General features: G+C 31.9%; 2 protein-coding genes across 2 annotated transcripts in view; both read left to right on the plus strand.

Annotated features, from left to right (window-relative positions):
* The window catches only part of sosie, a 29,738-nt gene extending 23,526 nt beyond the window's left edge, over nucleotides 1-6,212 (plus strand). Inside the window, exons 3-4 of the mRNA XM_068771060.1 lie at nucleotides 4,475-4,645; nucleotides 6,129-6,212. Coding sequence (XP_068627161.1) covers nucleotides 4,475-4,645; nucleotides 6,129-6,202 — 245 coding nt within the window. The 3' untranslated portion in view covers nucleotides 6,203-6,212. The remainder of the gene's footprint in view (nucleotides 1-4,474; nucleotides 4,646-6,128) is intronic.
* Nucleotides 6,213-8,359: 2,147 nt separating this feature from the next.
* On the plus strand, nucleotides 8,360-9,502 carry LOC137927397 (protein HGH1 homolog). Its single transcript, XM_068771196.1, has one exon. The coding sequence runs from the start codon at nucleotides 8,413-8,415 to the stop codon at nucleotides 9,490-9,492; it is 1,080 nt and encodes a 359-aa protein (XP_068627297.1). The 5' UTR covers nucleotides 8,360-8,412; the 3' UTR covers nucleotides 9,493-9,502.
* The last annotated feature ends 2,513 nt before the right edge of the window (nucleotides 9,503-12,015 follow it).

A 12,015-nucleotide genomic window follows, 5' to 3' on the forward strand; every position in this document is an offset into this window, starting at 1 on the left:
GTCTATCACTCTTTGGCATCATTGGCAAGTCCACAGTTGCTCAATGATCCATGGATATGGCTATGGTTATTTCTCTAACACTTTTAAGTGACAGTGGGCAAGCCAATGCACGCAGAGCTAATGGCTGCGAGGGCTTTGAGGATCTGGAGCGGAGACCACGGAACTGGTCCAAAAAGGGGAGGCCTATGTTAAATGGACCTCTTACAGCTGAAATGATGATGATAGATAATGAAGAGAGCCGATTATATTAAGGGTACCGCAAAATAATGTCATTTCTGTCGACGTATTTTACAGAAAAACCGATTGATTTTTACCGCTCCGACATTGAATTGTATACTAGACGGCAAAAGGTTGTTGATAACGAAGGTGAATATATTGTTGATTAGAAATAAGAACTTGGTAAAAATGTTGTCGTGTGAATGTAACTTAAGAAAGCGGCATTACTTTCCGTTGCCCCTAATATAAACATACATTTATTTATTCATAAAAGTCATTCTATTTTGCCCACCTTGGTTGATATCAACTACTACATGTTGCTATTACTACTACATGGTCTGTTGTAAAAGTATTGTGAATTCTGAAGTGCGTCAGGTGATATTAATTCGATTTTTTTGTAATTTTATTGCATTTATGTATCTCACTGATGCCGACAAAATAAGCGGATGATGTTTTTTTAGGCTGAACAATTAAATGTACAATGTTTCAATTGTCATATTTTTTAGAATTTCCGAAATTTTTACGTAAATTTCAGTTTTTTAAAAAAAAACTTTTTACAGAGTATTGAGTAACTTACTTAACATAATATAATCGCTAAATTTCAAGTTATTGCGCAACTTAGAAAATTGTCGATTCATTTTTATGCAAAGAGATTGGTAACAGGTTAAAAAACTTTAAAGCGGTAGTCTTAAAAGGTATGGGTCCATTGCTGTCATTTAAAATATAATACAGATAATAAATCATGTAATGATAATATAAAAAAAATTTCCAAATTAGAATTACTACATATTATTTTTTTTTTGTTTACTACATGTCCCTGTAGCCTCAGAAGTTACTGGCCACGCATTCTATTAAAAAAAACCTAAAACAGCCGAAAAACTAACTTTTTATAAATGAACATTCTCTTAAATTTTATACACCTAGAAACAATCACCCTGTACAGATACAAAACAATATGAGTTATAACAAATAATATTAATATAATAACAATTTAGTATAAAAATAATAGAAAAATGTTCTAACATATCATTACGTAATTATATATTTGTGTTATCATTAAAACACACGCTTACATTTAAAAAAAACCGCCTACCGCACTACGGTGACCTTTCCAAAACAGCGTCAATAACTCGTGTAGGCCATTAATTATTACAACTGCTAGCATTTCGTTAAATTGTAGTCTAACCTACAATATTTTAAAATAACAACGCTTTTTTTCTTCACAATAATTACTTTGAATATTTTCAATGGCAGAATGGTTGTGTTACCTTTGACTGGTATTAATTTATGTTGTTATTTTGTCAGTTATCAAATGAAAATGGAAAAATATACAATAATTTGTTTGTTTTATTTTATTTTATGTTATAACTTTCACACTTCGCAAAGAGCAAATCATTATTTTATTCTCCATAATATTTTCGGTAAAAGAATAATGAAAGCACACCCTTAGACGTACGAAAATTAGTAGCACGCAATAAATAAAAAACATAACGTTATAGATATAAAAATAATATAAATTTAAAATATAAAATTCTGTATTCAAAGTATAATATATCTCTTATTGGCGTCCAGTTTCTATGATAAATACCTCAAACACGAGAGGAACAGGCAAAACTACATATATTTTTTAAATATTGTGGAATTTAGTAAACATTGAAATAGCTAGGAGATGAACACATTATTCCTAAGCAGTGTTATCTTCTTCCAAACCATTTACAGTGTAGTACACAAACGTTTTATTAATATTTTTAAAATTACTCAATAGATTTAGCTGTAAATGTTATATAAAATAACTATTTCTCTTGATCATGCCATTACTAGAAAACGATTATAGCAATTTGTAGATGAATGGTTTGCAAGGAGGCTTCATCATCAATCATCTTTATTATGTTCACAGCTGTACTTAGGCCTCCTTCATATATTTAAAATGTGATTACACCAATACCTCGCTTTGCGTTTTTTTTTTGAAGCTGCGTCGCTGCTTAATTAGCACTAATTTTCACTGTGCGTCGTTAGATTTTCGAAGTTGCGTTGTTTTGGATTCGAGTCTTATTTTTTTTAAATTTTCTTTTTTTTTTAAAAGATGGCAACACTTTTGTTTCTAATTGCGCCATGCCATCATTACTCGGGAATTCCCTTTCTAACTAAAAATCAACACCATTTGAATATTGTTTTATTTTCACTTTGTTTTGATACTTTTAGAGTTCAGTTTCAATTACGTAGTGTATTGTAATACTGTGCTTTTTTTAAAAGAGAATAATTAATTTATATAACTTTTTACGTATTACAAAAAAGGTAAATATTTTTCCAATTTATTTTATTTTTTAAATGTTTAGTTTCATCAATTTTCTTTTTAAAACGTAGTATTTTCGTAACCCTGGAACCTATTTTCGATCTTTACATGGTTTGCTATAGAAAATCTTAAATCACTATGCGGCGTTTCAATTTGCTTCGTGTTTTTTTTGGAACGTAACCACGACGTAAAGTGAGGTATTGGTGTAGTTAGAAGCGGCCTATGTGTTACAAAGGCGATCTGTCCACCTTGTATATTGACGTACTACTGCACTTGCCTGTCCGTGATCTCTATTCCAAAACCTAAAGTCGCAAAAACCTCCAGAACTTTAGACACTGGCCTCTTCAGCTTCAACTTACCAATCCGCTGGGGTATATCAGTTACTTTCGTTCGGTTACTTTTTACGAAATTTCGCAATGATGTCGCTTGATTATTTTGTTTTCACTTAGGCTATATTTGTCAAAAAGTATATATACATAAATCTGTATATTTAATAGATGTGTTGTTGTGGAGTTTCTTCTTGCTTTAACTCCACAATTATAACCTTGCGAAGCAAAGTATTGTCAAAAATTAAATAGATTAAAAATCACGTTGACTGTCAATAAAACTCCTGTTAAAAGTTCCAAATTTAAATAAAAGTAAAAGTTAAATAAACCAACAAACAATTAAACATAAACACACAAATTTTGTACACATTAGCAATTAAATACCAAAAAAATATATCACAAATAACACAAACAGAACAAAGAAATCTACTCTAAAACTAACAATTATACTATTCGTGACCAACTTTGCGGTTATCTGATACAGATTAAAAACACGTAAACGATATAAAAAAAATTGTTTTCTCTGTGCCCTATTTATAAATTATAACCAACTAATTACGTACAAGGTGGCTCACCTTTCATGTTAAGATGTAATAAACGATTATTTGACGTTTATACATTCAAAATGGCCGCGAGTCAATCCCGGGCGCAGTGAAATCAACTGATTAAGATTATTGGGGCGTAATACAAGGTCGTTTTGTAAAAATCGTGTCGAATTAAAACGAACTGCTCACAATGGATTTGTTTAGGAATAAAAATTATTTCATAGGAAATGCTTAGAGCATTTTTACGTGCTTTTTATACTTAGCATTACTATTATTTTATATTTAGCATTAAGTCACATTACGTCATCGTTATCAGCGTATCGAACAGGGGAATCCCACGCCAGAGCGCTCCATATTTACTATGTGCGAGCGCTATACAATACTTCCGCATTGTGATTATCTGTCGTTGGTTGATGGTTGCATATTGTTTTCATAATCTTTAAGTATCTTTATAAAAACCGACTAAGTTTAATCAGTATACACTCTACTATTTTGAACTTCGTGATGTAATTACTTGCAAAACCTACCAGCTCTAGGAAAATACATACATTGGTGACCCAGTATATAGCATTATATAGATCTCCGTGTTCGATGCATCGTATTTTTGAGGAAGGCATATATCGGCTGATAAGACTACTTATCTTGTTCAAATCATTATGATTCAAACACACAAGATGAACAGACGTCTTTAAAGTTGTCGGAAGATGCAAAATACGGGATGCTTTCCACCGATCCTATCGAAAGTCTCTGGCGAAACGGTGGAAGTTTAAAAGTTAAAATGGTGATGAAAAAATAAAACACACAACAATGAAACATTTATTCTTTCCAATAGATATTGCTAAACACCTTCGAACAATAACACTTATATAATGTACATTCAAATATTTATTTATATAAATATATATATATAGTATTATAGGTTTCGGGTGAAAATGATTCCGTACTTCACGCAACTGTTTTATTTCAGTTTTGATACACAACATACTAGTAAATCTATTATATATATATATATAAGTTTACGACCGAGTACTTATTTTTCTGTGTAGTGTTGAATTGGCTTTTTAATTAATTTTATAATTATTATTTCTGTCCAGTACTCTACCACGTGTGCGCTAACAGCGACGAGTGTAATGATGGTTTGGTGTGTGGTGCTCCCAACATCACAGGCAGTGCACCACCGCATCTTCGTGTCCTATCACCACAAGACAAGATCTGCCTGTGCGACACGGAGAGTGGATATAGAGAGCGCGAATATACCTGCAGCGGTATGTATTCAATATATCAATAATATTACTTTGACATGTCAATTTCTATGAAACATCTTCAACAAAATTAAAAAAAAATTACCAACTTAATTACATCGCAAAAAATATGATCACATAATAATCTTTGATTTGTTTTTATATTTAATGGAATCAGGCGTTACCTCGCGGAAGTCCATCCTAAGTAAGAAAAGGACCAATATTTAGCCTTGACTCTGTGTTTGGCACTAATCGGTGTAACATAACTCCTGAAGACGCCCCGTTTCACACACGTGTTATGTGATTTGGCGGTGGTGGTTGTGTGATTCGCATTGTTTGCCGCATACGCATTTATCAGCGGGCTGGCGGGCGGTGCATTTTATCACACGACTACCGGTGCATGTGCGGAAGTGGCCAAATATTGGTCCTTTTCTTACTTAATTTGTTTTTATGTAAATCTAATATATAAAATATCCATGTCACAATGTTAGTTACCGTACTCTTCCGAAACGGCTTGACCGATTATTACCAAATTTTATATGCGTATTCAGTAGGTCTGAGAATTGGCTACTATCTATTTTCCATACCCCTAAGTGATAAGGGTGGTCCACCCCTAATTTTTTTTAATTTTCGACAAAAAAAATTTTAATTTTTATAATACAGCATACAAAAACACATGACCCTAAATTTTCACCCCTCTTCGATCAACCCTTACTTTTTGTTTGTTAATTAAAAACTTTTTTTTTTTTGCAAAACAACGTTTCCGGGATCAGCTAGTATTAAATAAAAAAACGCTGTTCATTTGAATTTTTTCAACACAAATTTTTTCAATACAAGACATTATCTATATAATGTTTTTCTAATGTAGAGATTTTGTCACACACTGGATTTTATTGTAATTCTGCATGTTACGAAGATAAATATTATTATTATTATAAATACTAGCCCTAAATTGACGGTAACTTTGACAACTGATAAATAGTTTAAATAAATGATCATAGATTATATAACAGCGTATAACTTGTTTTGACAGCTGACACATTGAGCACTGTATATAACCTTTAATAAAAATATTTAAATGCATTTATCCTCATGTTTTTGTAATAATAAGTGATGGCGGGTGTCTCCTTTAAATATGGCTGGAGTTTTCATTGTTAAGAATTATTCATTTTTGATTTAAGATTTAAAATATAAATTACCAATAATTTTGTCATGTTTCTAAATTTATTTTTAAATATTAGAATCGATGTAATCGAATTTTTATATATAAGATAGATCGTTGTAATAGTACTATCTGTATCATATTTTATAATAACTTTTAACTTTTTATACTTTGGAGAATGTTAAGCAGAAAATCCGAAAAAGTCTATTTCTAATAACATATATTTCTTGATCATGATATACAGATTTATATTTTTTAAATAGTTTGCGAAGGATGTATTTTTCTTAATAAAAGTAGATTACTTATTTAATCAGGCCGTGCAAATAATACATTAATATATTACAGATGCTGATATCCTGAAGACATCTATCGTTGCCATTGCCGTTGTCGCTTGCTTAAGGAAAATTCTTGTCAACTAAGAAAAACGACTTATGCTTTCAATTTTTTTTTATATTTCATATATTTTGGGATTTAATTTCTTTCAAAATAAACAAATCAGGGCAGCTATTACATCCTTTTTGGTTATTTCTTTTGCCCAACTCCAATCACCAAGATGGAAGATTTGCCTATGGTTTTTTTCCCTCATATTTATATTTTTATATATTTATTTCACTTTCAAAAAATATTAATAGTTTTTGTAAACTTTACATCATTTTTCAATAAAATTTCTCTTAATAGTTTTCATCTTATAATTTATAATATATATAACTAAGGATTTGTACGCAATAGTATAGCAGTGTTTCATAAACTTAAGCACCGATTTCTGTAACATTTGAGTAGGTAGGAATACACTATGTTTTTTTCTATTAGAAAATTTGGGATACTATGGAAAACAAACACAAATAAATGCTGACATCATTTACTTTGTAAATTTAAAGTCCAGTCAAAAAAAACAATTTATTCCTTAAAATATATTATTTACCTGTAAATTAGTACCAAATTATGATATTGCTACTGTCACTCATTAGTTCCAAAATATAATTTTTGAATTTGAAATAAAGTTTAGCTGAACCATAAAAAATGTATATGGTTTGTTTCCGAGATTACATTAAATAGGTGTATTTTAGAACAAACATTTTGATTTGTTTTTAAGCGTATTTTGTACATATAACAAATTTTATATAAAATCATTGTTATTCACTAAATAGATTTATAAATACATTTATTATATTAGAACTATATTTAGGTAACTCTACGATATCTCTCTTATTCGAATTGATATTTAATTACTGCTTTGTGTGTAAGGTTTTAAATTCATAAATCACACATTTGGATATTCATTATTGTGTTGATATATTTTGATGTTTTTTTTTTATTTCTTTCTATGTCTAGAATTTTTTTAATTACTATATAGAATCACTTATCCAATTTGAAGTAAACACAGATCGTGACTTTGTTTTGTAGCGTGCGAATTATGATATAATCATTAATCACCACAAAAAATTCTTCATCAAATATAATAAAATATATAATCAAAAAAATAAAACATACACACAATAATTAATTAATTTTAAAAATTTAGATTTTATTAAACCAATTTGTAATTTTCAAAATTCATTTACTTTAACAAAAAATACACAATTATTTATTTAATCCATTGTTGTAATTCTATCTCTGTAGTTTATTACCTTAAACAGTTGCACTATTTGTATTCATGCCTTATAAGACAAGCTTCTTTATACGTATTGATGTTTAAAACTAGATAAATGTTTAGATAAGGATTTAAAATTTTAAATAAATGTAATTCTCACTCCATAACTGTTTTGTTTTATTTTTACTTAAATACCTACTTTTATAACTATAGTATAAAGAGTAGCTGACATAATATGATAGTTGGTAGCTGCGCGTTTCAGTTATATTAGATATTTGTATTTTATTTTTTAAATATTCTATTCTCTCCGCACTTAAAATTTTAACTATAAATTTATTTACGATAATTATTCTATTGCTTTTCAAAGTGCCTTTTCTTGATAAATGCCACCCAATTATCTATTTCTGTAAATAAGCAATGCAGGTCGACTTAAAGTAAGGTGGAAACTTAAGAAATAATATTGGATAGAAAAGCGACTTATTAAATTGATAAAAGGCGGTGTTATACTTGATTTTGTATTTCAAAAGCTTACGCATATTTATGAGTACTCAATATCAGGTTAATTATCTCATCGATATCAAAAATATCAGTATACAAACCGGAGAACCATCGATGTTGGTATGGTTATTTAAGAGAGACTATGATCAAGAAAAACACTAGTTTTTCATGAGAAGTATATTTCAGTAAATCTAGAAATAAACCATGATCTTAACGTACGTGTTTATGAAGACAAATTTACAAGAGCTTAGTCGGACTGACTATTTACAAGATACTGGAACCCCAAATGAAGAATCAATTGTTAATAATATGCTTTGATATTAAAATATGTATATATATTCTTCATACTCCATGTGTCATAGTAATAAATTTTAAATGTAGCAATTATTAGTTTAAGAGAGTTTGTCTATAGATTTCACTATAAAATAAAAATTTTTACTCTATGTTCACGTATGCGCTGTCAAATTGACAATGACACTAAGTAATAAACACAGTAGGTAAACTCACATGTCTCGTGTTATATAAAAACAAATCATAAACATGGAAAAAGATCCCTTACAGGAACTGCTTCTATTTCTAAAACCAGAAGCGAGGATAGATTTAAAACACATATCATTGCAATACTTGATCGGAGTATCTGGAACCGAAGACGGCGTGTATCTTATGTTAAACAACAATGAAATAATGAAACGTGTAATCGACTGTACAAATGACGAAGTAGATGAGGTTGTTAAAAATGCACTTTTATTATTAATAAATATTACAGCTTACGCCAAAGGTGCGACAGAATTGTTAAAATTAAAACCGGATACTAAGAAAAGCATACTAGATATATTTGTAGGTTACGTTCTCGATCCTCAAAAAGCTCATGCGGACGCAGTCTGTATGATACTTTCAAACATCACAAGGGTCGAAGACCTCGTAGAAGGATGTGTTACTACCCTTACACCTTACTTAAATGACATTGTAAATGCATTTGTTAACACAGGGTACAACAAAAAAGGTTCGAACCTTGATTATATCGCTCCAATGATTAGTAACCTAAGTTGCAGTCCTCGTATACGAAGTTGGTTAGTCGAAGAAAATCCACATGTACCATTAATAAAGCTACTGCCTTTCTGTCAATATGAAAAGTCAAATATAAGACGTGGTGGAGTTATAGGCACAATAAGGAACTTAACATTTGATATTCAGTACCACACTTTCCTTTTAAGTCCTGACTTAGATCTACTTACATATTTACTTGGTCCGTTAATGGGTAATGAAGATTATGAAGATGAAGAAATGGACAAATTACCAATTTCATTACAGTACCTACCAAAAGAGAAAACAAGGGATGAAGATGTTGATATAAGAAAAATGATTTTGGAAACTTTAAACAAGCTATGTAGTAAGCGTAAATCAAGAGAGATATTAAGGGATAACGGTGTTTATTATGTTCTGAGAGAGTATCATAAATGGGAAAAGGATCCTTCGGTTCGTTTAGCATGTGAAAATGTTGTAGATATACTGATACAGAAGGAAGAAGAAGTTGGGGCAGAAGATCTATCAAGTGTAGATGTACCTGAAGATATGGTTGATAAATTTGAGAAAATGGATGCTGATTATATAAAAAATTAATAAATACATAATCATTTATTTGTATGTTTACTTTTCTTGTATGCTTTATTCCACCATAACTGAGTAAAAGGTTCCTCCATTTGAATTCTCTCCAACAGTAGAGTGGTCTTACTATCCCTTAAGTCACACTATGAACTTTGGGTTAATATATGAGTGTCATAAATTTCTAATGAAGGTAAGTAGTAACCTTGTAACACTGAAGTGGATGAAAGGTCATAGCGGCTCCAGATGCAATGATGCTGCAGATGAACAGGTCTGAGAGGCTCCAGCATGGTCATTTATGGCCCCTCATCCTTCTACCAATGGGTAAGGCCAGATCTCTAGTAGCGGAGCGTACTGGGAGTCACAATGGGCAATGGATGAGCCATGACGAGTGCCAACAAGAAAAGGATTTAGAAGAAAGTCAATTTGGTTGCGGAAACTATCCTGCTGAAACAAGACAAGACATACTTGTCTTTTCATCCTTGGCATTATTGTGATTATCTGTGTAAATCATTAAGATGTCAGAACCTTAAGGTACTAGCAGCCATCTCTTCTATGCACTGCCTCTTTATCTGTCCTCCATAGTCTGAGCATAGCCCTCTCCATGGCTCGTTAAGCAACTCTGAGCTTGCCAACTTGCAATGTTGCTTACTTTCTCTTGTCTACAGATATCCACATGTTCAACAAGCAATTATTAACTAATACAGATAATATTAAATAAAAAAATAATTGATATTGTGTTCATCTTTTATCAATGTAAACTCTCAAGTAGTTCCAGTGGATCATATGCCTGACTTAGTCTAGACCATGGATGCACAGACCGCAGCCCGCCGGTCGAATACAGGTGGCCCTCCGACAACAAAAATAATACTCTCCTACATTAGAAAAATATTGAATTCTTTTCCAGAATAAAACCAAAAAAATTTAATTACCTATACTTCTGGCGGCCGGCCCGCCATCAGTTCATGATTTGCCCGAGTGGCCTCTAGTCTTAATAAGTCTGTGCAACCATTGTCTAGACTTATTGTACTGAATATGCAAGTTTTACAAATAACATTTGTTGAGCTTCTCAACACATTGTTGACAGGCAATTTTACTGAAAATTTATCACTGGCCGAGTACCGATTTTGTATAAATTCAGTGTAACTCTTTCATTTGAGAATGGTACAAATTGTTCTACGTAACGACTAAAACAAAAACACTACTATCAAAAAATAAAACCCATCACCCCACTGACGGTAGGAGCGTCAGCAAGCTCAATAGTTGCACCAGGAATATTTAAATAATTCTGTAAGTTTGGTGTAATATCATGTTCGTTCCACTCTTCTTTCAAATCATCGTCACTATCTGATATATAATATTTCTCTTTTGATATTCCGTTGGCCTAACATCAGAGCCGCTCTCTTTTGACGCAGAATCATGTTCACAGCCACCACAGTTTGATTCACAATCGCACGAACAATCAGATAAAGCATCTGCGTATAACTTATTGAAAGATTCTTCATTACGTTCCGTCATCATTTTTTTTTAATTTAAGATTTGGCAGCTCTTATAAGCGAGAGAAACAGCTTGTATTATACTGACCAATGCACTACATGGTCGCCAACAGAGATAACAACAGTGGTGCAAAAAAAACAATCACGAGTTTACTCGTGGCCGGTCAACAAAATGTTAAAATATCTGCCCAATATTAGTGAAGTCAATCAAACATTTTAGTTCTTCACTATCAAAAATAAAATAAATTTTCGTTTACCACTTACGTATTGCGAACCCGCCATTTTTAGTTGAGTCAAATATAACTGACATTTTCCACCGTACTTAATTAAGATAATCACAGATCTATTTTTTTTTCTTTATCATTTATTTCGGACGTTTGTCTATATTGGTTTTACAATAAAATATATTTAATTAATTAATTTAAATATTTGCCCGTACTCGTGCCGGCTACGTGAACATGAACACGCAGCCAGTGTCGCAGAATAGGGCAGTCAGGCTTATCACTAATTTGTCGTAGAATATCGTTGGTGCTTCCACGTACTCTGTGCAGAAGTGATGCGGTCCGTTTGCGCAATACGGTGTGAAACCCGTCGGTGCTGCAGTGACGTGGAAGCCCCTTGTCTATAACTTGCCAATTTACTTTTGCAATATTTTTAAAATGGCAACCCTTAATGAACTTATGGCAACCCTTTTTTTGTACAGTTAGAAAATTTTATATCATATTGTTCTGTGAACTATTGTCATTTTCTTTTCAGCTTATAGATGGCTACTGCACGGCATAGACCTCTCCCAAAAATCTAACCTTATCTATGTCTTTGGTCCACCTAGTGACAGAGCTTACTCACGCGCGTCTACCGGCTTGTGGCTGCCACTTGAAAACCCTTTTGCCCCAACGGCCAACGGTAGCGCGAGCATTGCACCTCGCCCAACGTCACTACAGACGAACAATTTTTTGAGCTTCGACTTGATCTCGTAGCCAACCTCCTTAAAGCTTTCTCCATTGCTATCTAGGTGACCTAGTGCCTTCTAATAACGCAGCTAAAC

The sequence above is a fragment of the Battus philenor genome, unplaced genomic scaffold, assembly GCF_028537555.1.
Source record: "Battus philenor isolate CCGP_79_NKW_IND1 unplaced genomic scaffold, ilBatPhil1.0.hap1 SCAF_30, whole genome shotgun sequence".
Classification (NCBI taxonomy): domain Eukaryota; kingdom Metazoa; phylum Arthropoda; class Insecta; order Lepidoptera; family Papilionidae; genus Battus; species Battus philenor.